Source organism: Dipodomys merriami, unplaced genomic scaffold (assembly GCF_024711535.1).
Source record: "Dipodomys merriami isolate MVZ:Mamm:240054 unplaced genomic scaffold, mDipMer1.0.p SCAF_10, whole genome shotgun sequence".
In the NCBI taxonomy this organism is placed as follows: Eukaryota; Metazoa; Chordata; class Mammalia; order Rodentia; family Heteromyidae; genus Dipodomys; species Dipodomys merriami.
Window position 1 is genome coordinate 41,365,050 of NW_027202271.1, and position 27,887 is coordinate 41,392,936.

At 32.7% G+C, this 27,887-nt stretch overlaps 1 protein-coding gene across 1 annotated transcript in view; it reads left to right on the plus strand.

The window, feature by feature from the left end:
- The window catches only part of Tmtc3 (transmembrane O-mannosyltransferase targeting cadherins 3), a 40,822-nt gene extending 14,359 nt beyond the window's left edge, over positions 1-26,463 (plus strand). Inside the window, exons 7-14 of the mRNA XM_069989568.1 lie at positions 2,551-2,803; positions 7,769-7,917; positions 9,567-9,687; positions 11,446-11,557; positions 16,551-16,654; positions 17,725-17,894; positions 20,265-20,491; positions 21,774-26,463. Of these exons, the coding sequence (XP_069845669.1) occupies positions 2,551-2,803; positions 7,769-7,917; positions 9,567-9,687; positions 11,446-11,557; positions 16,551-16,654; positions 17,725-17,894; positions 20,265-20,491; positions 21,774-22,588 (1,951 nt within the window). The 3' untranslated portion in view covers positions 22,589-26,463. The remainder of the gene's footprint in view (positions 1-2,550; positions 2,804-7,768; positions 7,918-9,566; positions 9,688-11,445; positions 11,558-16,550; positions 16,655-17,724; positions 17,895-20,264; positions 20,492-21,773) is intronic.
- The last annotated feature ends 1,424 nt before the right edge of the window (positions 26,464-27,887 follow it).

The window sequence follows — 27,887 nt, forward strand, 5'->3', positions numbered from 1 at the left end:
GATTCTCCTTGTATAAATTTGTATATGTATATGTGTGTGTATATATTTATATATAAGGAGAGAAAGGGAAGGAGGGAGAGCCAGACCTCTCAGGAAGTATAGAGATGGAAAAGATCAGGATGGAAGTTTGAGGCTAGTCCCAGGCAAAAAGTTTGTGTGATCTTTATTTCAACCAATAGCTGGATATGTTGACATGCACCTGCCATCACATACACGTAGGAGTTTGAGATCAGCATAATGGTAGCTCCAGGCCAACCCAGGCAAAAAATTTGCAAAATCCTCTCTCAACAGAAAAAGCTGGTATGGTGGTTCTTGTCTGTCATTCCAGCTATAAAAGGAAGCATAAATAGGATCATGAACTAGGTCAGGCCAAGAAAAAAGTAACAAGAGCAAAAAGGCTTGGGCTGAAGGACATGGCAAAAGCAGGAAGTTCTGAGTACTGCCTCCCCTCAAATAATGGTTTATATCTCTTACAAATTAGTTAAGGCTAGAAGTAAAATTATAAGCACCTACTGTGTTTTCCTACTCTAACCTTACTCACATTTTACCTTATTCAGCTAAAATTTTAAGTGAAACTTACTAGTTCCTAATGCCATTTTATTGTACTGACATTATATGTAACATTTTTTTTATTGTGAAAATACTGTACAGAGGGGTTACAATTACATCGGCAAGATAATGAGTATATTTCTTATCAAGCATTGTAGCCTCCTCCTTTGTTTCCCCTTCCTATCCCTTCCCTTCCTCCCCCTACCCCTCCAGCCAATCCTCCCTGCCCACCCACCCCACCCCCCAGCATTTTTTTTTTTTAACACAAGACATTTTTTGTCAGCCAGTTGCTGGTGGCTCATGCCTAGCTACTTAGGAAGCTGAAATCTGAGGATCACAGTTCAAAGCCAGTCTGGGCAGGAAAGTTCATGATACTTTTAGCTCCAATAAACTATTCAGAAGAGGCTGAAATTGGTTTTATGGCTTAAGTGGTAGAGTACTTGCCTTGAGCATAAAGAAATTCAGGGATAGTGCCTCAGCCCTAAGTTGAAGAAAAAATTTTTTTCTACATTGTTACACATAGTAGTATATTACTGGCACTAGTTAGAATAAATCTTATTCAGATAATTTTGAAGCCAAAAACTTTGTAATATTGCATGTAATTGATTGTCCTGCTACATTTTTTTTCTTTTGATTACTTTTCGACTTCCTGAATTTTAACTGTGAGTCTACTCATGCTAAACTGAAGTCATTCATACATTACAGTTTGAAAATTGAACTGTAAACATGCACTTTATATTTCCTTTAACCTAAGCTTAGTGTTGCAATTTTTCAACCCTTTGGGGGAATTTTAATCATTTTCTACCTTTACAGTCTGAAAATATGATTTATATCTTTGAATTGTATTTTTGTGTACATGTATGAGTAGGTGCTTAGCATATGTTGCATGCAACTATATTATTATCCAAACAGAAGCATTTATAAATATGTAGACATAAATTTGCTTTTATTACATTTGTCTGTGAAATTGATTATATGGTTTGATTTGTTGAATATTAACTTTGTGAATCAGATAAATAAGATGTTAATTAAAAACCCAAATAGTGATTCCTCTGAAAAAGAAAGACATAGCTTTTAATTTATTTTTACTGGTTATTTTGAAAATTCAACTCATAGTTTTCAAGATGTATTATTTTTCATATATATAGAGATTTAAATATGAAAATTCTTTTTATTATTATAGTTTGTTAAAAGGTATTTACTTTTTTCAGCCACTTGATATGTTTGAGGAGAAACAGGTCAATTAAATGATGGAGGTTGATTTTTTAGTTGACTGATTTGTTTTAAAATGACTGTATGTTCATATCATTTAATTTAGTACATAGATTAAAAAAATCTAAAATTACTAATTTGTTACATGGTTCACTTTAAACATTTTAGTGTATTAGTAAATAGATTTTGCTAAGGAAAAATATTTAATGTATCATGATTTGGAGAAAAATAAACTAAATCTGTTTATATTCATATAAACCAGGGAAAAAGGGAGACCACAAAGAAAATACTTATAGGGCTTAATATCATTAAGTACTCCATACTAGAAATTTGATGTTTAATTTCTTGGCAATCAAAGCAAGGAAAAGAAGCTTCTAAGTGATACAGTTGATAAGTTGTATCTGTCATGAAGAAAAAAAAACTGAATGTTTTCTAGGAAGCATAATTTTTATTAGTATTTAAAAGAAATATCTCATATAGGAAAACATAGGTATTTACAAAAACAGCCGTGTAGATTTTAAAAATGAATCTTAGGCAGTTTTTGTTAAGAATTTTAATTAGAAGATAATTTAACCTCTAAGAGTGTCAGTATTATTGATTTCATTTTCTGAACTACTCTAATAAATGCTGGAAAGAATTGTAGTACTTGTACTTCAAAAGTTCTTCATAAATACTACCTTCAACTAGACTTTTTATTCAATATAATTTCAGGCAAGATTCTGATATACCTGTAAAATAAATTTTTCTTACTAGATTATACATAAGATATTTTTGTTGTTCTTTATACAGATTTGATAACCCAGCTGCTGTAAGCCCAACTCCTACCAGACAGCTAACTTTTAACTACCTTCTTCCAGTGAATGCTTGGCTTTTATTAAATCCTTCAGAGCTCTGCTGTGATTGGACCATGGGAACAATACCACTTATAGAATCGTTTCTGGATATTCGAAATCTTGCGACTTTTGCTTTCTTTTGCTTTCTTGGGGCTTTGGGAATATTTAGTCTTCGATACCCTGGTGATTCTTCTAAGACTGTTCTAATGGTAAGCAATCTTAATTATTTTTTTTTAAATTAGTTGTGAGGGTTGAACGTGGGCTGTGTGTTCTGTCCCTCAGCTCTTCTGTTCAAGGCTAACGTTCTTCCAGTTTGAGCCACAGATTTCTGAAGCTGAAAGAATAATTATCTAATGAGGCACTATACAACAAAGTTGAGTAACAAACTGTGGAAACAAATGTCAAAAGAAACAGGTGTTCTGGTTAATTGGAGATAAGAGTCTCACGACCTTTCCTTCCCTGGGCTGGCTTTGAATCAGGATGTTCAGTTCAGCCTCCTGAGTAACTAGGATTACAGGCCTGAACCACCAGCACCCAATTCCATCTTAACTTTCCCCCCTTCTTCCCCCCCCTCCCCCCACCCAGTTGTGGGGCTTCAACTCTGGGCTTAGGTGTTGTCCCTGAGCTCAAGTTGATACCACTTGAGCCACAGCGCCACTTGCGGTTTTCTGGTGGTTAATTGGAGATAAGAATCTCACAGACTTTTTCTGCCCAGGTTGGTTTTGAACCTCTATCCTCAGATTCAGCCTCCTGAGTAGCTAGGATTACAGGCATGAGCCACCAGAGTCCGGCCTATCTTAACTTTTTAAGCAGTACTGTGTTCAGGCTAAGTACAAGAGCACCTTGTACTTAGAGCATTCTTTTAGAATTCTTTTAGAAAGATTGTCTTTTTTTGTTTATCATCTCAATTTGCAAACTCATTTTAGATTATCCTAAAACTGCAGAATTTAATTTTCAGGCTTCTTTTCACAAATGCATTCAATAGTATAAAATGAAAACTGATCATGAATTTTTCTCACATCACGAAGTACTCATTTTAAATTTATTTTCTTGCATCTTTTTTAACTTTAGTAGATTACACGCACTTGATAAAATGATTATATTCTATACTTATTTCCCAGGATAGAGAAGAGTGTCATATAAAATAATATATCTGGGAAAAAATGTAGTTCTTAAGTTCTTATTAGCAAGATTTTCATTATTTCTTGAGATAACTATGTCCGTAAGCCTGTGGTTATTTTATGTCTTTTTGTTGATGTTGTTGTTGTTCTTGTCAACTCTTTCTTTGCAGTTTTTTTTTTTTTAGTTCTGTTCTTCTTACAAGAGTTTTCTTCAAAATTATTGAAGACAGTCACAATTTTCTCAAGCATTTATTATACACTATAAAACATCTGATGTCTCATAAGTGTGTCATTTCTGCCTTAAGCCACTAGAGAGATATATTTATTCAGAAGAAATTCATGATCACAACTTGAGGGCCTGGCATCATTTCAGGCCCTGGTAGTGCCTAAAAAGGAAGTAGAGATCCCTATTTTAAGAGAATTTGCATTCTAGGGAAATTTGAAGTCAGTGGCTAAGGGGAAGATTTAAAAAACTACATAGAGAGTTTGTGGGAAAATTTTTACTCTCAACTTCAGATACATTGAGTTGAAAGTTTCTTTCAAACATAGTAGACTTTTTGAACAGTACTTTGTGTCTGGAGTTCGTAAGAGATGTCTGAGCTACACAAAAGGGTTTATTAATTAGAATAGGAAATTTCTGATATGCATATAAAATTTTATTAATAGAGGTAGTAATTGAAACTGGGATAGAAATAAGAGGACATAGGGATTTTTCAGTTCTTGGTGGTTTCTTGCTAATGTAGTTGCTTTAGGGCAGCCATGATTTATAGGTATATTTTTCATCAAGCAAAATGAAAATGAAAACTAAACTACAAACATCCATATTTTTTGTGGTTTTGATTTTTTAAAAACACTGAAATTTCAGAGACATATGTTGGTGGTTAGTGTTTGATGGTTTGTTGTTTTATGATTAGTCCTTTTTCAAATTTAGTATTGCTTCATTACAAGTTAAATATATGTGACCCATCAGAAAGTTACACAGTGGTGCTAAGGTACAGAGCCAAAAGTCAGTTTCCAGTGTAATATGTTTGCTTGTTTATTTTTCTAGGGTCAGCCTCAGAGTATGATCCTTAAAACACTTGGGGAAAGCAAAGTAAGGGTGACATTGTCCAAATAGATTTGTTCTTATTACCTGACTTATGAATTGGTCATTCATGTATATACTCTTTTATATTCATGTATATACTCATTTATATTTCATCAATAAACTATAAGAAAAACACATTCTTTTCTCCAAACCTCATTAGAAGATTTTCAGATTTCTGAAGCTGAAAGAACAAGGCATTCAATGACATATTATACAACCAAACTGAGTAGCAAATTGTAGAAGTAAATGTCCAAAAAACAGGTGTTTCAATAGTGATCAAACTTAAATCTTTTCTCAAATGTTTTTTGGATGCTAGTTATTTGTAGCTTAATAATCAATAAAACACATGTCCTGTTTTTCTAAAAAGCTGAGCTATTTTTCAATATAAAATGTTAAAATTCTGGAATCCTTAATAGAATAAAAATTGCTCTTAAAAAGTCTTACATATGTGTGTATATCTTTACACACATGTGCATGCGTGTGCACACACACATATATATACTGAGCCTCTAGTAAAATATATGTGACCTATCATTAGTGCTAAAGTACAGAGCATGAAGTCTGATGCCTCATCTGATCCATAGTTTATTTCATTCCTTCATTTTCTAGTATCATAATGATTTCTTGAGCAAAGTTTTGTTGTTTTGTTGTTTTGGTTATTTTTTTAGTAGGATATCTCGTTTTGGTCTAGGATTAGCTTCAAACTATAATCCTTTAAACATTTGGGGAAAGCAAAGAAGAGTGACATTGTCAAAAACAAAAATTGTTCTTATACGTGGCTTATGAAACAGTAACCCCTCTCCACAACACTGCCTTAATAATAACAAATTATATATTTTTTAAAAAGAACATTTTTATATCTAAATAAAATTTTGTGTTGTTTAACCAACATTTTTCTAAACTTCTTATTTCCTGACCCCAATGGCCATATTCTATTCTCAATTTATATGTTCTATATATTTCATGTGATAATCCATATCTATGTAATATGATGCTGTTTTTCTGTGCCTTGCTTATTTTACTTTAACATGTCACCCACATTCATCCAAATTGCAAATGGCAAACATTGAATAGGACTCCTGTATATCTATACTTAACTTTCTTTATCTGTTCATCCATTGATAAATACGTGTTCTTCATATCTTGGCTCTTGAGACTAGTACTGCAGTAACCACAGGAATGCAGAAATCTTTCCAAGCATATTAATGGGATAAGTACGCAGTAACGAGATTATTGGATCATATAGTACTTCTATTCTTAATATTTTAAAGAACTTCCATATTGTTATCTATAGTGAGTTTACCAATTTGTATTTTCACTGGAAAGCTTACAAAAGATTCCCTTTGCCCCTACTTGTTTTCTTTTGTCTTTCTGATAATCAGTTATGCTAACAAGCGTTAGATGAATCTCAATGTAGTTTTGATGTCCATTTCTTCAATAATAGTGACTTTGAGTGTTTTTTTCATATAACTTTTGGCCATTTATATATTTTTTTGTAAAACAAAATTATTCAGATCTTTTGTCCACAATTTTTATTGTTGGAATAAAGTGAAATATTCTTTCAAATTTAAAATGCTATAAAAAAAGTCTAGATTTGCATTTCAAGAAATCATTCCAAAATATAGGTAGGCATCTTGTTTTCAATTACAGCCTATAAATATCTATAAATTACAAGTTGGGATACAAGATTTTTCTTAATTTGATCAAATTGATTTTTTATGTTTAAATTACTCATGGTATTATTTTCATAGTACTATTATAAATTATTCTTTTTATATGTTTTTATTGTAAAAATACAGAGAGGTTACAGTTACATGAATAAGGTAATCAGTACATTTTCTATCTAGCATTGTTAACTACTCCTTTGTTTTTCCCCTACCACCCCTTCCCTCCCCACCTCCTCAACTCCTCCCTCTCCTCCACCCCCAAGTTGTAAAGTTCGTTTTCAACATAGTGTCTTGTATATCTCATTATTACAATGGGTCAATCTGATCCTAATTTCAACATTTTGTTATTTCCCTTCCCCTCCCCAAATTGGAAAAATGTATATGCAAGATGTAGGCCACTGACATCAAATACAGTGAAAACAGTGGTTATACCATGGGGGAAGAACATACAAGAGAAATAAAATCTCATAGTATATTTTAGATACGTTAAAAACAATAGCAGGAAAGAAAAACCAAGTTGTGTTCCTATCTTGGGATTCATTTCACTTAACATCATCTTATATGGTCATAATGTACATAGATTTTGACCTTTTCTGCTTGTCTCATACTTAATACTAGTTATTGCAAATAAGGGCCTGGCTTACTTAAAGAGAAACTTCTCTGAAGAGGAAATAAGAATGGCCAATAGACACAAGAAGAAATGCTCAACTTCTCTAGCCATAAAAGAAATGCAAATCAAAACAACATTGAGATTCCACCTCACCCCAGTTAGAATGGCTACAATCAAGAAAGCTAATAACAGCAGATGCTGGAAGGGATGTGTACAAAAGGGACCTCTACTGCATTGTTGGTGGGAGTGTAAACTTGTTCGATTACTTTGGAAAGCAGTATGGAGGCTCCTCAAAAGACTCCACATAGAGCTCCCCTATGACCCAGCAATCCCACTTTTGGGCATTTACCCAAATGATCACACATAAGGCCATACTAAAGTTACCAGCACAACTATGTTTATGGCAGCATTATTCACCATAGCTAAGGTATGGAACCAGCCCAGATGCCCCTCAGTAGATGAATGGATCAAGAAAATACGTGTGTGTGTGTGTCTGTGTCTATGTGTGTGTGTGTGTAATGGAATTCTATGCCTCCATCAGAAAGAGTGACACCCACCCCATTTGTTAGGGAAAGACTTGGAAAAAATTATAAAATATTCTTGACAATATTACTTAATTTTTTCTTGATAGTAGAGTGTTAAGCATGCATATATATTTTTAATTTAATAAACTGTCTTTTTCCTTCTAGGCACTTTGTTTAATGGCATTACCATTTATTCCTGCTTCGAACCTTTTTTTCCCTGTTGGATTTGTTGTCGCTGAGCGAGTACTTTATGTTCCTAGCATGGGGTTTTGTATTTTGGTAGCCCATGGATGGCAGAAAATTTCAAACAAAAGGTGAATTAGTTCAATTAATGTTTATTCAGTGTAGAATTATATGTAAATTTTTGTTGGTGGTACTGGAGAGTTGATGTCCTCAGCTTGCTAGGCAAGTACTCTTATCATATGAGCTACCCCCCATCACTATCTCACCCCAGTTCTTTACTTTTATTTTAGTTTGTTTTTCAGATAAGGTCTCTTGCTAACTTACCTTAGCCCTAGCTGGCCTGATATAATCTTTCTGTCCCTGATTCCTGAGCAACTGGAATAATAAGCATGATGTTACTATGTTTTTTTTTGGATGGGGGGGCGGTTGGTTTTTGCTTTTTATTTTTTTGTCAGTCATGGGGTCTGAACTTTGGGCCTGGGCGCTGTCCCTCAGCTCTTCAGTTTAAGGCTAGTGCTCTACCACTTTAGCCACAGTGCCACTTCCAGCTTTCTTGCTTATGTGGTGCTAAGGAATCGAACCTAGGGGCTTCATGCATGCAAGGCAAGCATTCTACCACTGAGCCACCTTCCCAGCCCTTATTATGTTTTAAATCTATATCGTTTTCCATTTTACATACATACTTTTTGATTTCTCTTTTTTTCATCTTGATCATCTTTTCATTTTCTGTAATTAAAGTTAGAAAAGCCATGTAGCAACTACTTATTTAGTAGTCTCTTGCATATTTAAGTAATTTTAATTTACAGCCTGTGACCAAACAAACTGAGTCAGAGCCAAATAGAAAACAGATATTATCATGTATGCATTATCCTGCCCATGTAATTGTAGCCCCTCTGTACAGTATGTTCTCAAATAAAATAAAATACAATTAAAAAAAAAAAAAAAGAAAACAGATATTATCAAAACTAAAGTCAAAAGGTTTAACCATATTATTGTCAATGTATGAAAAAATGAATACAGTGAATATTCATAACTTTCTATTACTGTTTTTATAATAATGGGATGTTTTAATTGCCTCGAAACAGACGTTAAGGAGAAATATGCTAAGAAACTTATCATTGCAGTAGATATTATCATTGTATATGAATATTTTGTCGTTAATATGCCTAGAAATGTAAAACATCTCTACTTATTCCCACACTGTTTTGTTTCTCTTAACATTCTTCTTAGCCTTACTCTTTGAAATACTCAAGAATACTCAAGTTGTATAGATAATAGCACAAGGAGCTCTAAGTATAAAAATTCACAATTAAAAAATAGTTTTGTTAGTTTTTGTAATCTGATCCAAACACATTTTTAAAATGCAGGCAAATATTAGAATATACTGTTAGCCCTCTGTATCCATGGGTTTTCCATTGTAGACTCAACCAACCACCAATATAATATATATCAAAAAGAACTACACTTTTATTGAACAGGCCTTTTACATTCTAGAGTTCATTTTAAGTATACAAGAAGATATAAGTAGATTATATGCAAATACTACACTATTTTATATTAGGGACTTGTATGGCCTTGCACTTTGATATCCTGGAGAGTCTGGAAGCATCATAAGCATATCAAGGAATGAATGAAAATTGAAGACTCAAATTACTTTAAATTTGTTTAATGTCATTTTCTCTAAATTTGAACAGTCATTCAAATGCGTTCAAACATGGGAACATTTAACATGTTATTTGCCTCTCTTCTAAAATGTAAATTTTTTTTGTCTTTTAAACAGTGTATTTAAAAAGCTGTCCTGGATTTGTTTATCCCTTGTGATACTAACTCATTCATTAAAAACACTCCACAGGAATTGGGACTGGGAATCTGAATATACTTTGTTTATGTCAGCCTTAAAGGTAAAGTATTGTTGTGAATGACAAGAAAGTATGCCATCAGTTATTTCTCATCAGCACTTCTAAGCTGTTTTAAGTTTACTTTTAATCATATCTATATAACTATGATACTGTCCTGAAATAATGTATTCTTATATATTTTTCCAAAATATATATTCTTTATATACTAAATCATCTAAAACCTACTTAACTATGTCCAAAACATTAATGTTATACAATTAAAAGACATTTATATGATAAAATATTTAAATAGAATGCTATATTTTATTGATTCTCAGGGCACAAATTTCTTTCAGTATCTGAAATCAGAATAAGTATTGTGAGTGTGTGTGATTCATGGGGTTTGAACTCTGGGCCTGGGTGCTGTCCCTCAGCTCTTCTGCTCAAGGCTAGCACCCTACCACTTGAGCCACAGTGCCACTTCAGGTTTTTTGGTGGTTTATTGAGTCTCATGGCCATACTAGATCTTAACAGTAAAAAGTCAACATTTAGTGGACTCTTTTAATGATATATAAAATTATGATGACTCCTATAATTGATGCATCTTATATTCAGTGAAAATACACAACAGACAGTATCACTCCACTATTTGAAATATAATCAGTGTTTACAATACTGTAGGAAAGATTAGAGCTATTAGAAAGGAGAGATACAGCATTTCTAGAGTAGACAACATAAAGCTGAGAAAGGCCTGACACCAGTGGCTCGTACCTGTAATCCTAGCTACTCAGGCTGAGATCTGAGGATCACAGTTCAAAGCCAGCCAAGGCAAGAAGGTCCATGAGACTTATCTCCAATTAACCACCAGAAAACCATAAGTAGCCCTGTGGCTCAAGTGGTAGAGTGTTTGCCTTGAGCTGATGGGTTCAAGCCCCACAACCAACAAATAAAGCTGAGAAAGTTCTTTTACCAATCATAAATTTGTTTTCTATAAAGAGTATCAGTAAAGACTTTCCAAGCTCTCTCCCTCTCTTCAAATCTCCAAGTTTGTGACTATTTACTCTGTTGCCTACCCATTTTTGTCTTATTCCAGTAGTCTAATAATTGATTATTTGACACCTCTTTAAGATCAGATAACACACTTCTTACCAATAAAGTAACTCCACTTTGATCTCAGCTCCGTATTGAAGCAAAACCTCTTTACTCAGTCACACTTCTGGGATGATTATGGTGCTTCCGAATTTTTTAGGAACTTTGCTTGTCCTAGGACACTAATTAAAACATGAAATCTGAAACACTGCAGCTCGTACCTTCACTGAATATCATTCTATGCTTGTAAAAAAAACTACCCATCTCTGAATTCTGAATGCACAAATTGATATGGAACTTCAAGCACAGGGTTCTTGTTACCATAATAGATTGCTTGAATAACATATATACCAGGCCTAAAACAAACAAAAAAATGAATCAGTACAAGGCTTAAACTGTAGCCTCTAATGCTCCTAAAAAAGGGGGAAAAAAAGAGCAACTAAAAAAGAGTACAATAGTAGAACAGCAGTTTTTACAGAGCACTATGGTTTTGTCAATTAAAAAATGTAATGAAACTCTAACTCATAAAACACATGAATAAGACTGGTGTGATTTTAGTACATTAATATTAGAAGAAAAGGAGAGTAATATGGCAAAGCAGTGTCTTAATTGGTCCTCCCACCCCAAGGAATCTCCATAAAATATTCTAATCAAAATAGTATACCAAAACATATCTGTATGAACTGGAATTTCTCTTTTTATAACTTACTTCTATTTTTGCATGTACTTAAGGTAAATAAAAATAACGCTAAATTGTGGAATAATGTGGGTCATGCTCTGGAAAATGAAAAGAACTTCGAAAGAGCTCTGAAATACTTCTTACAGGCTACCCATGTTCAGCCAGGTAAGCATTATTAATTATTTAATTTATGAATAGTTTACTTCCTTTAAAAACTATGAAGCCGGGCACCAGTGGCTCACACCTGTAATCCTAGCTACTCAGGAGCTGAGACCTGAGGATCACAGTTCAAAGCCAGCCCAGGCAGAAACGTTGATCAGATTCTTATCTCCAATTAAATACCAAAAAACTGAAAGTGGCACTGTGGCTCAACTGATAGAGCACTTGCCTTGAGCTGAAGAGCTGAGGGACAGTTCCCAGGCCCAGAGTTCAAGCCCATGACTGACCAAAATAAATAAATAAATAAATACCATTTAAGAAACGAACTAGTGATACCAGATACTTAGGTCATTTTTATGTAAATTACAGTGGTGGATGTTATAAATGATAGGGGAATGATAGGTGCAAAAGCTGAATTGGAGTGAGCTTAATAAAGGAAGAATGCTCAAAGAGAATTGTGTAGAAACTTTGAGGTTATTGGAAGGATATGGGAGGATAAAAATGTGGTAGATGAGGGTCTTTTGTTTTAATTTTTTATTTTAAAGTCGGAGAAACAAAGCATGTTAGAGGAAATCCAGTAACACTAAGGAAAATGTCAAGTGGAAAGATGGATTACTAGATTGATGTTCTTGTAAAGATGAGTGGAGAGAGAAAAGATCTGATGCACAAGTTGAAGAACTTATTCAAATGTATTAAGAGCTAAATGTGAGAACAGGGAAGACACAGTATATGGATGTGGATAGAGACAGATAAATACAGGATATGGAATAAGTTTCTTAAATTGTCTTCTATTTTTCTTTTTCTTTCAATGAAACAGAATAAAATAATACAGAGTAAAGGGAAGAAATTGTAAGAATAGAAGAGTATATAAAGTAGTTATCTAAGTGCTTCACAAATGTCAGTATGCACTATGCACATAAAGCTTGAACATCTTAGTATATTATATATTTTGGTGTAGAAAAATGTAAGTAGACCCTGCATTCTGTCTTTCTGATAAGCCCCATATATCACACTGGAGAAACTAGGCTCTAGGAAGCTAAGAAAATATGTAGACTAGAAAAATATAATGACAGGTAATTCTAACAACACCCTACTTAATGTTAGTAATAACTTAAAATTAAATCAGTTGATGTAGCTGCTTTCCAGCTATAGTAGTAGTCATGTTCTAAGCATGAATTACTGAGTCATTAAGATTAGGGTTTTTGTCAAGTGTGTTTTACCAAGAAACATAGGCTAAGGGAGAGATTAATGTAAGATAAAATGAGTTGATTCAGAAAGGATCTGAAGAGAGGGTAACTGATATAGGAAAAATGACTGGATCAACAAATACGAAGAACTAGTGTTTGAGTAGGGTGTAACTAAAGCAGCAGAAATTTTCAGTAGAGAAAATGGAATTAGAATTTCAAGAGTATAAACTATATTTCAGGATATGTACCACATGTAATTCCCATTTACCAAATGTCAATATTACTTTCTACTCATGATAACCAAATAAAATCATGATACACAAAATCTAGATGGAAAGATGCAGACTGGTGATCACTTTTATTATTCTCTAGCTGAAAAAAACTGTGTCCATTGAACTAACTAAAGTAGGAGGGTAGTAAAAATCACTAGAAAAATAAAAGAGTATCAAGGCCATAGTGTAGATTTTGAAATCAGAAGAATTTTGGCTGAGGGATGTTTGAAAGCACAGCAGAGAATCAAGATCCAAAGATTGGTAACTCCAACCAGAGAATAGTGAAGTATACAGTTTAATTTTAAAGAGGAATGAGAATTTTCTGAAAACAGAACCAGGGGTGAAGCACATGAACTCTTCTTTTAAGCTCAGTATTGCAAATGATATGAAAAAACTCAATCACCACTTGCATAATGTACACCATAGACAGAACCCCAAGACATAACCAAGTTTCAGTTAGAAACAGTGAACAGAAGTTAATCAAAATGTCTCACAGGTAACAACCACCCAAGAAACTCTAGGCCAAATGTCATACCTCCAGTTTAATTTCCTCTTCCTTTGGAAAGACCTTTCCTAGACAAAGGTTGGATATAAAATAGAAAAGCCTCTAATCTGTATCTACTCTTTACTTATAAAAACAGAAGAAATTTTCTTTTATAAGAGATTTTTAGAACCATTGTTCCAATTTACTAACTCGAAATATTTCAAAGAAAACCATTTGAGTCATTTGATCTCTGTCAGTGGAAAGTGAGTGAAAAAATACACATAGCTACACACCAAAAATATACAATATAACATATATATATATATATACATATATACACACACATAGGGTCTTTCATGTAAATATGCATACAAAAAATATTAAAGAGATAAAAAATAAGAGTAATGATTAAAAATAGAGATCAGAGAATGACTCTTTAAGAAATTATCATTTGAAAGAGACAAAATACAAAGTGAGATAAAAACCTTCCCTGCAAAATATATTTCAGTGAAGATAATTTTTAATAGTAGAAAAGACAAAAAGAGGGGCTGGGAAGGTGGCTCAGTGGTAGAGCGCTCGCCTTGTATGCCTGAGGCCCTGGGTTCAATTCCACAGCACCACATAAGCAAAAAAAAAAAAAAAAAAAGCCATAAGTGGCGCTGTGGCTCAAGTGGTAGAGCGCTAGCTTTGAGCTGAAGAGCTTAGGGACAGCACCCAGGCCCAGAGTTCATGCACCATGACCGGACCCCCCCCCCAAAAAAAGACAAAAAGATTGACCATTTTTATACAGGGTATGTGATAATATTGTAAACACATCCATATGCACATTCATACCACTAAATTTGTTGATAGATTTAATGATGAGACATTGAGTTCCCTTCTGATCTCCTTCCCATGATAAAAAATAAGATAATATTAGATGTTTCAGTAGAGAAGGGAATGTAATAATCAAAGAGTACATTTAAGATCTGTGAGATCCTCATTTTTATCACATTAAAGGCAGCCTACTTCTATAGATTCAAATAATTTCCTCATTCATAACAGCAAATTTGTTCTTTAAAACTTTTTAGAGCTGGGTCCCATTGGCTCATGCCTGCAATCCTAGCTTCTCAGGAGGCTGAGATCTCAGAATTGTGGTTCAAGGCCAGCTTGGGTAGAAAGTCCCCTTGAGATTCCTATCTCTAATTAACCACTCAAAAACTGGAGGTAACTCTGTGGCTCAAGTGGTAATGAGCGCTAGCCTTGAGCACAAACAGGTTCATAGACAGTGTCCAGGCCCTGTGTTCTTTCCCTACAACAGACAAAACAACAACAAAAACTTTTTAGCTTTTTAGTTATCTGAATATTTATTTTAATCTTGCATTTTCTTAATTTTTTTTCAAATTTAAATTTACCATTAAACAATCCAGTCTGGATTATTTTAACTTTGTTAATTTATTTTAAAATTGCTTAGAAAATATGTCTCATGTTATTAGTTATATTGAGAAATCCTTTCAAATGCTAAAGGATAGCTAATCACTATCCTTGTTTTTTGGAAAGTAGAGCTATACCTGAAATCTATATTGATGGCATTGTCTCCTTACCGTAATTCTAAAGCCTGATGTAGCTAGGTAGATATCTCTCTTCTAAAGTTAGTTCAGGCTAATAATAGCAGTGTTTTAAATACTAATCTAATTATACTTTATTCAAATTTTCCACCTGTTTTTAAATTTTTTACTGCATAATTTTTTAGGTCTTAATATACTCTTCATTTTCCCCAAATAGCTTTCTAATCTCTATAACAAATACAAATTTAGCTGATAAAAAATAGATTCCCTATTCTATATGTTTATCTATACTTGGGAATGCAGTGATTTTTCAGCCTAGTCTACCATTAGACTTGCATTTGAAACTTTCAAATGCAAATCCTATTTCTGAAGAGAATATGTTTTGTTAGAGCTGAGTAACATCTGAATTTTTTATTTTAATAACTACTGATATTCTGATTTACAACCAGGACGATATGACTGACACAAACTTTGTGTCATATTTGGCCCCCTTTTGACTCAGCTATATATCTAAAATGAAAAAAATAAATTTTCTCACCCTTCATATTCTGAACTTATTACACATCTACACTCAATTGCTATTTTGGAAAATAGCATAGCAAAATCTCAGGACTATTGCCCTCCTCCCAAGGAAATGCCCAAGGTGCTTGGCACCTGTGTGTCCTGGGAGTTGCAGTCAGAACTGCTCTTCCACACTTGCAAAATCATCAGTATTGAAGGCAATTAATCATAATTTGAAACCTTTTCATATCTGTTAGATATTTATGTTTATTTAGATAACCATGTTTAGTTAGATATTCAAGTTTATTCCCAGCCTTTGAAATACTTACTGGGAGTGTGTATTTACAAAAAAACTAGTATGATTGGGTCATCATATATTTCTTAAATTGTATTATTTTCTTTCTGTAAATACATTTTCATAGTTTTTCTACAGAAATAGGTCATTTAAAGAAAAGGACCATAGCATCTTACTGCTATGATCCTAATACTCCATTATATTCTCATTACATTTATATTCACAAAAAATACCAAATCATAGTTTTTCAGTTTCTTTGCTGTTATCCCACGGTGATACATAACATTTATGACACTTAAATTCGAAGAGACATGTTTTCACTTGTAGAGTTGAGCCATATTTTCTGAGTGAAGGCCAAAATGATGAGATTAAAGAAATAAAAACAAGTCTTAGTAGTATAGTAAAAATATAGGGACAAATTATGTAAGTGTCATCATTAGTTCTCTATTTCTCTATATGTTAACCCTGAAAAGATACATTCGAATAATTTTTTCATGTGTGTACATTTCCTCACTTTACAGTGCTTTAAATAATTTTATAGTTACCATTGGTCCTAACTTGTATCAATTTGTGTTAAATAAACTTCAAAGAGAAAACTAGAAGTTGTCTGCTTTTGCACTTTTTGCCACGTGTGTTTATAAAGCATTTCATAGAGGTTTACATTAAATACTGTTTAATATATTTTAAAAATTATAACTTTCATTAAATTTTAGATGATATTGGTGCCCACATGAATGTAGGAAGAACTTATAAAAATTTAAATAAAACCAGAGAAGCTGAAGAATCTTACATGATGGCTAAATCATTAATGCCTCAAGTAAGTTTTAGTAATTTATTGTACCATGTCTACTATGTGTCCATATTAATAGAATTAGCTAGATGGGAAATTATTTTTTTCAGTTTGACAAAGTTTCAAATGAATCAAGTGTCCCTACATATGTGCATTTGTTTTCTTTAAAGATTTTGGGGGGGGGGTTGTTATAGTTTATTTGTAAATACTTAATATTAGATTATAACTAATTAGATGGTCTTCATTCTCCTCCTGAGTGAAATGACTTTAAGTAGAGATTTTGTGTGCTTTAAATACTAAATTCATTACAACTGTTAATACAGGTGAAAAAAGAATGCCTATATCTCTGCTGCTATATTGTATTCAACAGTTTTTATAATGAGACAATATTTTTTGGATATAATAATGCAGTCTTAAAGATGGAAGATCTCACTCTACCCTTTATCAACTTTGTGTCATCAGAAAAGACCATTTAACCTGATGTGCAGATTTCTCAATTAGAATCATTTCACACTGATTTGTAACTTAAAATTTTTTCTTAAAGCAAAGTTGAGCCATATGATATCCTAAGGAACATTTCAGTCCTAAAATGATATAAATTATATTTTTAAGGTTTTTATTAATGTTATTGCTCAAAATTTGGGTACATATTAAATAGGATAATATTTAACATGAATAGTAAATACAACATTTTATTTCACAATGTTAAGAAACAACTGAGTTGTTAGTATAACTCTGAAACTAGCTATAATTTTTCACAGCTGGGAAATACTTTGCTGATAACATGGTATTTAACAACAGTGTATACAACTAGACTATAATAGGAGTCTGGAGTATTCTGTTTTTGTTGTGATAGACTTAAAAAGACCTTGACCTAAATAGATTCTGATATCTGATTTCATAAAAAGATATATGTAAATAAGAAATGTCCTTCAGTGCCAAAAATAGAATTTGTTTATTGAATAATAAAGGTTCATTCAGTTTCATTTATTTTTGTTTTGTAAAACTTTAATCTTACATTCTATGTTATTTTAAATAACATGTCAAGAAAACATACTTTTTGCCAAATATATGAAAATGCTTTTTGTGTTAAATAGATTATTCCTGGCAAAAAATATGCAGCCAGAATTGCACCTAACCACTTAAATGTTTATATCAACCTGGCCAACCTGATCCGAGCAAATGAATCCCGTCTAGAAGAAGCAGATCAGCTATATCGACAAGCAATAAGCATGAGGCCTGACTTCAAGCAGGCTTACATCAGCAGGTATTACACTTTACTTTAGAGCTATCATTGTACGAAATTGAAGATACACCTCATGTACATTTTTTGACTAACTTGGCATGCTTTTCTTTTACTTGCCCTAATTGACAACCAAGTGTATAGGAGTTAATAGCTTGTTTTAGATTGAAAAATTTAATGACTAGAGGATTCCTAATTTCCGATAGCCATATTTTGAAAATTGACTGATTAATGATTACTTTGCCAAAAAACAGCAGTTAAAAAATGTTTTCTTGAGCCATTCTTTCTGATGGAAGCATAGAATCCTAGAGAGAGAGACAGAGAGACAGAGAGAGAGAGAGTGTGTGTGTGTGTGTGTGTGTGTGTGTGTGTGTGTGTGTGTGTGTGTGTGTATGTGTGTGCCACAATTTCTTGATCCATTCATCTACTGAAGGGCATCTGGGTTGGTTCCTTTGTGATTTTTTGTTTTTTTTGTATGGTCTGCCCCCTAAGGTATATCCCCTCTTGTCACTACATTTGATTTTGGTACCCTAGTATTGTATATATGTTTATTTGAATTAGGGAAGGGAAGGAAAACAAGAGAATGGTGAGACAAAGGACAAGAGGGAACCAATGCAACAGCAATATACACAAGACAATACATTGGAAATGATCTGTACAACTTTGGGGGGTGGTTGGAAGAGAGGGAAAGTAGGAGAAAATTGAGGGAAGGGGTAATAAGTTTAGCAAGAAATGTGCTCATTAACTTCTGTAACTGTAATCCCACCCCTCCTACATCACCTTGACAATAAAAAAATGTTTTCTGACATGACATGTTAGAACATGATCTGTGTTCAACTGTAGTTATTTGCTATACTTAGGGAAAATGTATGTTAAGCTTAGTTTTGTTTCTTGCCCAGTTAACCTAGTCATAATTTGCAACACTATCTCTATAAGGAAAGTACATTAGGAATTTAACTTTTTTTGAAAGTACTAAAAACAGAGGTGTTACACATAAGTAAGGCAAAGAGTACATTTCCTTTTGGATAATACCAACCCCTTCCCTCACTACAGTTTTTCCCTCCCATCCCACCTCAAGTTGTGTAGTTTATTTTCAGTGTAGTGTCCAGTGAGTTCACTGATGCATTTGTTCACTCTTTGTTCATCCTTTGGCCCTCCATTTCCATGCCTTCCCTTACATTCCCAGAGACATCCAGACAAACAAACAGGACAAAAAGAAAACAAAAATAGCAAACAAGAAAAAAAACTCATTTCCATTTCCTAGAGTTCATTTTGTAAGTATTATTTTGTATGATCAGGTCCACACAGGCATTATGCACCTGAATTTAACTTTTTGAGATAAAAATCTGTTCTTAAATTGGAGTTGCCTTTTATAGCTTTACCCAGTGCTCATTGTGTTATATTCATCCGTTAAGAATTATTCAGTATGTCAGGAGCCAATGGCTCATACCTGCAATCCTAGCTTCTCAGGAGGCTGAGATCTGAGGATCATGGTTCAATGACAACCTGGGCAGGAAAGTCCATGAGACTCCCATTTTCATTGACCACCAAAAGGCTAGAAATGGCACTGTGGCCCATGTGGTAGACAGCCTTGGATATAAACACTCAGGTATAGTGCCCAGGACCTGGGTTCAAGCTCTGGGACAGGAACTAAAAAAAATTTAAAAACCAATATTTGCAGTTTAAGAATGGTCATTCCTAGAAGTTACTGTTGAAAGGATGTTATAAAAATATGTTAAAGCAAATTCCTTTTGAAAATTCTCAAAAAAAAAAAAAAAACAACAACTGCATAACAGTGGTTTTCAAACTAATCCTTAATTGTAGATGTGTTCCTATAAACTGTCAGCAGGTGGCACTAGTACCTTCCCACCCATTCAACTTTTTGAAATTTCCTTTCTCTTTTTTCCTTTACATGAATGTTTATTTTGTAAGGATATTGTGAAGGAGCTTATTTATACACTGGGATACAGACAAAAACACATAACACTGTCATAGATTTGAATACTGGAGTTTCCCTCTAACTTGGGTGTATGTTTCTTAAAGTAGTATAATTTTATCACTTGATAAATTCATTGGTTTTCCATTCTATATTTGCTATTATTTGTTGGATAATGCCTGTTTTGTCTCTTTTTAAGATACGTTGAGAAATAGATTTTTTTCTGTCTGCTTTTCTTACCTTTAAAAGTCAAGTAATTCCCTTTCTTTAACAATATTTGATAATATATGAAATACATTTCTGAACTAAGGAGTTCAGATTTCAAATATTTCCTTTTTCAGAGAGAACTTTTAAGTCTAAAAAAATTGCATGTAGAAAAGCTTAAAACTTGTGAAGAATTGTGGGTATAAACTGACTTGTAATTTTCTAAGTAAACTTTTTATTTGATTTTTCAACAGGGGAGAATTGCTTTTAAAGATGAATAAGCCTCTCAAAGCAAAGGAAGCCTATCTTAAAGCACTGGAGCTAGACAGAAATAATGCAGATCTTTGGTATAATTTGGCAATTGTCTATATTGAACTTAAAGAACCAAATGAAGCTCTAAAGAATTTTAATCGTGCATTGGAACTAAATCCAAAGCATAAGCTAGCACTATTCAATTCTGCTATATTAATGCAAGAATCAGGTATAGTTTATCACTTTTTTTCTATATTTAACTAAATGGCAGTTTGGAAGTATAGTAAAACCTGAAGTGCCATTACCTACAGCAAACATGAACAAATCTGGGCATTAATGACTTAAGAATGAATATTTAAAACACTTGAAGTAAACTCTTTTCAAGTAGTAAGTGCAAGCATATGTAACAGTACTTGTTCTTTCTTCTGGTATGTATTAAAAATGATGCTTCAGGTAATTTATTAAGAAATACCCCATCTATTATATTTATAAACATTTATATATTAAATGTACAAGACAAAACTGAAGTATTAATCAGAGTAAATGTGTACTTAATTTTATGTAGGAATTTTAGTTTGCATTCATAAGATTGCCTAGATGAGTTATGATATTTATGTTGGAAAGAAATCCCTTTATTTACAACTTTGATTATTTCTTAGATATAGTTCTTAATACATACAAAAAGGATGAAGGTATCAATTACAGAATTTTAGAACTTTAAGAGGAATTTACTTTCATTGATCTTCTATTTTAATGGGTTAGAAAATGGGGTTCAAAGTGTAACAACTACCTCAAATTCATAGTTACTTTAGTAGCTAGTTCATGGTAAGATGTGAAGCCCAATGACTTATTTTCAGTTTTTCTTTTAGTTTTTCATAAATAAGATTTTATGGTGTGGTGAATCAGATATTTCAGTTTGTAAGCAATTCTTAACAGCAAAAGAATTTTTTCTTTGATGATACTGTCAGTTGAAAGAATAGCACTGAGCCAGGTATGGTGGCATACACCCATACTGCCAGCATTGGCAGACACAGGAAAGCTGTGCATTCAGGACCAGTTTAGATGAAGACTAGACATTTTATAAAACTAAATAACCTTTTTTCCTTGCGTTTATATAAATTTATAGAAAAACATACTTTTGTAAGATTTTTTCCAACCTTACAAACAGCTCATTATCCAACATAATATTACAGCACATGGTATCTAGCTATAGTATTTGAGAATTTTTTATTTGCAATAGAACTTGTCTAAATATTTTATTTTTCAAATCTTAATTATATAGCTAATATCATTGACACTTTCTTAAAAATTTGATCTGACACACCAGAAAATCAGATTTTGTAATTCTAATACTTTTTATTTAACGATATAATTTGCTAAACCTTTTATTTTTTATTGATGTATGAGAATTAGTTGTTTAATGCTACATTTTATAATCTAAGTAAATACTTGAAAATGGATCATCCAGCTTAATTCATTTCACAGTATTTTTCTTTAAAAAATATTCTTAGGTGAAGTTAAACTTAGACCTGAAGCTAGAAAACGTCTTCTACACTATGTAAATGAAGAGCCCCAAGATGCTAATGGATATTTCAACTTGGGAATGCTTGCCATGGATGACAAAAAAGACAGTGAGGCAGAGATTTGGATGAAGAAAGCCATAAAATTGCAAGCTGATTTCAGAAGTGCTTTGTTTAATCTTGCTCTTTTGTATTCCCAAACTGCAAAGGAATTGAAGGCACTGCCAATTTTAGAAGAATTACTCAGATACTACCCTGATCATATCAAGGGACTTATTTTAAAAGGAGACATTCTGATGAATCAAAAAAAAGATATACTTGGAGCAAAAAAATGTTTTGAAAAGATTTTGGAGATGGATCCAAACAATGTACAAGGAAAACACAATCTTTGTGTTGTTTATTTTGAGGAAAAGGACTTACTAAAAGCTGAAAAATGCCTGGTTGAAACATTGGCGTTAGCACCACATGAGGAATATATTCAGCGTCACTTGAGTATTGTCAGGGATAAAATTTCCTCATCTGGTTTTGTAGAACAGCCAGGATTCCCAGATGAGAAGACATCAGAAGAAGAGACAGACAAAATTCCAGTTGAACATGAGAAAGAAATCAAAAGTGAATCTACACCAGCACAGATAATAAAAACAAGTGATAATAAAAGTCACTCTAAATCTAACAAACAATTAGCAAAAAATTCAGACAAAGAGGTCCCCCACAAAACAACAAAAGACATCAAAGAAATTGAGAAGAAAAGAGTTGCTGCTTTAAAAAGACTAGAAGAAATTGAACGTATTTTAAATGGAGAATAACATCATTCTTTCCTCATATGACAATGGCATCAGAGAACTTCTGTCTATGTCATGTGATTGCAGGGATCTTTCAGAAGTGTCAAGGACATATAGCAGTCTATTGTAAGCTGCCTCTATATAGGATCTAAATAAGATTTTGTTAAAGAACTGTCTCAACTGAGGATACTTATTATATAAGACAGAGCAGAGGATTTGCATTTGTATGTATGAATATTGCAGAAATACTAAATTAAGGTGATAATTTTGAAACTTTTATTATGAAAGGGAGGATTGTTTTTTCCTTGCAGAATATTTACTACTCCAAATTAAATAATTTGAGGCCTGAGTGGTGATCTCTTGAAGACATATCTAACATATTGGCTTATTCTGTAAATCCACTAGCCAACTTCATTTTTCCTTTACCTCTTGAATACCAATGATGGTTTGAAAATACTTATTGAATGCATTCTTTTTTTCCTTAGTAATTCTTCTGGAAAAACGAAGAAATTTTGCACTATGAAGGAATATTAATTTCTTTATAGTGTGTTCTTCGGAAGCTTTGTAGAGAGGATGGATAAGACATTTTAAAATAATCATGACATGTTAGCTTAAGAATGTATTTTTCATAATTCCATACATATCTTTACTCAGAAATGCAAATTTTAAGCAGGTAAAGTTTTATACACACACACGTTTCTAATGGTGCTCACAAATATTGTATTTCTTTTTTGCATTGAGAGTATCACAAGTTAAGGTACATAATCATGACTATTCTTTGAAGCTTTCACTCCCCAAACTTCTGTTTCTTACTAAGAAGTAAGAAATCATGGAAGTGGCACTGTGGCTCAAGTGGTAGAGCACTCACCTTGAGCTAAAGAGCTGAGGGATAGCACCAGGCACAGAGTTCAAGGCCCCATGACCTATCAAAAAAAAAAAGACTGTTGAGAAAAGAAATCATGTTACTCTATCTGGTCTTATTTAAATTTTTTTTCCAAAGTCACATTTTAATCATTCTGATATAATTAACCTACTATATTCAGTACTATTTAACTGAGAAAGAACATTATAAAAGTTTATATTTAAACACTAAATTCTTGATATCTTGTGGTGGATATTTTTAGTAAATACTTAACTTTGACTACTGAACATTAATAAAAATTTTAAAGCTATTTTAATTCTAGGATATTTTCCTATTTGTGCATATGTTGTAGCTTAAGCAAAATTGGATTGTTTTGGCCTGCTGTCAAGTTATAAAGATTACTAACCTAATATAGGGTTAATCTGTCCTGTGGTTATGGCAATTTTAAACATAAAAAATACCTTAGACTACAAGTAGATGCAAAGTCTTACTATTTTAAAATCTCATTTTTTCCTTAAAGTACATTTTCAATGAGCTTTATACCATAGCATTTAATAAATTTGGTTTTAATTTTAAATGTTAAAGATCAAGGTATCATTCTGGGTTAGTAACTAATTTATAATTATGTAGAGCTTCAAAAACTATTTTTTTAGTTCCTTTGAGATAATTCCTTTCTAATTATGTAGTCTGAGAAAGCATATTCCTGTAATGTTTTTTAAGAAATGTTCTATAAATAGGTCACAAGAAACAGTCTGCACTAAAGTCCCACCCTTATTAGGTTCCCACAGGATCTGGCATAGATTTTTTTTTTCTTTTCTAAGGTAGTTTAAAGCATGCACTGATACCACTGGGTATTAATTCTCAGCCCAGGAGATTCTGTTAAACATCAAAGCAATATCTAATTCCAGTTCATAGATTATGACTTTGTGACTTCAGATTTAAGGTGAAGAATACCTCATATACCATGACTTGAAAACTATGTTATTCTTATGTTTTGTCCATATATCTTGAGGAAAAGTCTCCGAGTGATCTCTAAAGCTATAATTTCACATGGAGATCAGTTTAGTGTAAAGTAAAAGGAAATCTTTTTTAGTAGCAAAGATACTAATAAAAGCTTGGGTAATACTTTAATAAGTTTAAGTAAATGATTTAAATGATGGAAAGTATATTACTATTACCTAGTAATAACACTAGATAAACTTTTGAAATTTGTAATATAACCTAATTAACATTTGGTTTAAGTTCCACTTATGAATTGTGTTCTGAGAACTAGTATTTATTTCTTAAAGGTTGAGTTCAGTCACGTTTGCTATGTGTAATATTTTATTATCTACAAAAAATAGCTAGTTGAGAGAAGGTAATGGATTTTTTTTTTCTCTGACATTTTGAAGAGATAGGTATGGGGACATTCAAGCTTTGCTCACTAACTCATGGTTCTGAACTGTGAACATTAAATTTAGAGAAGAAAATATATTGCAGGTTTGTGCTGGTAAATGGATAGAGTTTCATTCTCATTGTTTTCAAAAATCTACTCTCCAGGAGTTCTAGTAAAGCTTTGACAATCCCCTAGGAGTGATGTTATGTTACTCCTTCACTACTTCTCCAAAGGTAGAATTAAGTTCTTGAATTACTTTGTATGTTTGTATTCCTTATTAACACTAGAATTTGGAAGTTTGGTTATTCCAGTAAGTATGTTCTTTTGGGAAACTACAGACATGTACCTCTATGCCCAGATATCATTGAATAATTTTCTAAAGTTACTGACTTAGAATAAATGGTTGTTTTGTAGTTTTATGTTTATTATTAATGTAAATATTCAGTGTGTGAATTATACTATTCTAATAAAACCTCATGCCTTTTCATTGTATATAATTTGAGCTCTCAATTTCATGTTATGGAATGTTTCTTTAAAATGCTTTAATGAAAATATTGATACTTTAGATTTCTATGTCAATTTAAACATCAGAAATCCATATATTTGTCATATTTATTTTTCTACACAAAAGCTAACCGCATGATTAAATGGTATTTAAAATGACCCTTTCCCCAATATCTGATAATGGAGTCAAAAGTTTTATGTATTGGAAGCTGTCAGCCATCTGTGTTAAGGGTTTGTAGAGTGGCTTAAAATTGTATGCATTTTGTTGTATTATGATGTCTGTGTGTACCATATTTCTAACAACTCAATATTAAATTGATACTTTTTTAAAATCTTAACCTAATTTGCCTTTTAGTCTTAAAATAGGGGGAGGGGGAGGAAAGAGTAAAAAAAGTGATTTCCACCTCTACAAAGAAAGAAACCAGCACATAAATTATTAGCTGTAATCCAACAAAGGCATAATATAAGTTAGACTCTGGCAGTGATAAATTTTAAACTTAATGATTAAAACTACACTAAGAAAATGAAACAGTTAATTCAAACTTAGGACTTCATTAAGGTTTAAATTCTGCATGTACTCAAATTTAAATCCATATTGTCACCTCTGTTTAGAAGATATGGTACATTGTTAACCTGTACTCAATTTTTTCATCTCCAAGTTTGGGGAAAATCTTTAATATATTTATCTTATGCATTAATATACTTTACATAAGTGCTTTTAACAGGTTCTAGCTCATAGTAATGTTCATTGTTAACATAAATATGAACTTAAAATCTATACATTTGATGCATATGATTTGATTTATATGTATACAAACAGGAATAATCATAGCAAACAAGTGATTAGAGGTCAAATATTAATGGTTGTACATACATAGCTAAAATGTATTTTAGGATTAAGTTAAAAGTAAATACATAAACACTAAAGAACTTTAAAATTGTACTGCCTTGCTATATAGTCTCATCACAAAGGTAGCATAAGAAATGTTCAATTTTCTCAAGGCTGGATCTCAGGCAAACTCAAATTCTTTGTAGCTCACTTTTTTTAAACATTTACTGTCATTGCATTTAGTGTCATTGCATTACATAGCATTTATGTTCTAAAAGAACCTGATGCCTTCATGTTTCTGCTTTGAATAAAACAACCTTCAAAAATCACTGTAGTTTGCCTTTTCTTGAAGACTTCTATGGTCAGAAACCACTTTTTTAAAAACAAATTTTCTCTGGTGGCTTTGGTTTTTGTTACTGAGAAAGTCAACTGATCAGTATGAATGATAGGTAGATCTTTATAACATCTCAGAATTGAGTAAAGTGGCAGGCAGTAGAGTGAGAGCTACTTCTTAGGACAGGAATTTCTAACCAAGTTAGAAATAACTCAGTTTTGTAACTATAACCAGTCCTCTAGTCAGGGTACTATTTTTGATGGGTCCTGGCAGGCCAGTTACTTAACTTTCCAAACAGAATCAAAGTAGCTAAACTTAGCAAAATCAGGTTTGGGCCCAGTAGAGACATCTATAAAATTAATTCCTGGCAGTGGGAGTACCTTCATTTTTAGAATGTTAAACTTTTATTACTATTTCCTTCAGTGGATTAGTCTCTTTTTTTGTACCGTTTTATTGTAAAAATACTGTACAGAGGGGTTACAGTTACGTGAGCAAGGTAATATCTACATTTCCTATCGAGCATTGTTCGCATTGTTGCCTCCTTTCTTTTACCCCTACCTTCCCTCCCACCTCCACAACTAACCCCCCCACCCCACCCCCCGCCAAAGTTGTAAAGTTCGTTTTCAACATAGTGTCTTGTACATCTCATTGTTACAATGGGTCATCCTGTAGATTCGTTTCATTTACAGTCTTTTTTTTTCTTCTGCCTATAGCTTAAGTATTAATATTCTCTCTTACACTTTTTGTTTCCAGAGTCAGTAGTTAGCTATGTATATTTCAAATCTTTAGCCCCAGTTTTCTCCAACCCTTGGTGTCAAATCCAGCAATCAGAACATCACCTCCATAGATATTTACCACACCTTCAAAACCCATCACCATGTGTAAGTTTGCTGGATGAAAGTAGGAAGAAGACAGGAAGAGAGTTTCTCTTGCTATAAGTACCTGAAAGAAATAAGGGAAAAAGAAATTATTGGCCCAGAATTTAAGAAGTTTCTATCCAACATAGCAATGAGAGCAAGACAGAACATTTTACTTCATGTTGGCCAGGAAGCAAAAGCAAATGCCTGTGTTTAATCCCATCTACATTTGGGTGAGATATCTTAGTTAACCTCTGGGGACACCTTTATGGACATGCACAAGTATGCTTTTCTACTCTTAGAAGTTTCTCCATCCAATCATGTTGACATGATCCCAGAAGGTTAGGAAATAGAAAGGCCAAAGATAGAGGAAAGTTTGCTAATAGTTTAACTATGTGAAACAATTTTAAGGCATCAGAATAAATACACTTGATTATGAAGTGTAGGTTAAAAGTAAGTATTACCAAAAAATTACAACTTTTAAACCATCAGAAGAAACACAGATTAGCTATAGTAGTAGAGAAAGATAAACCATAAAAGATGTTAGATTTAATGGCTAATA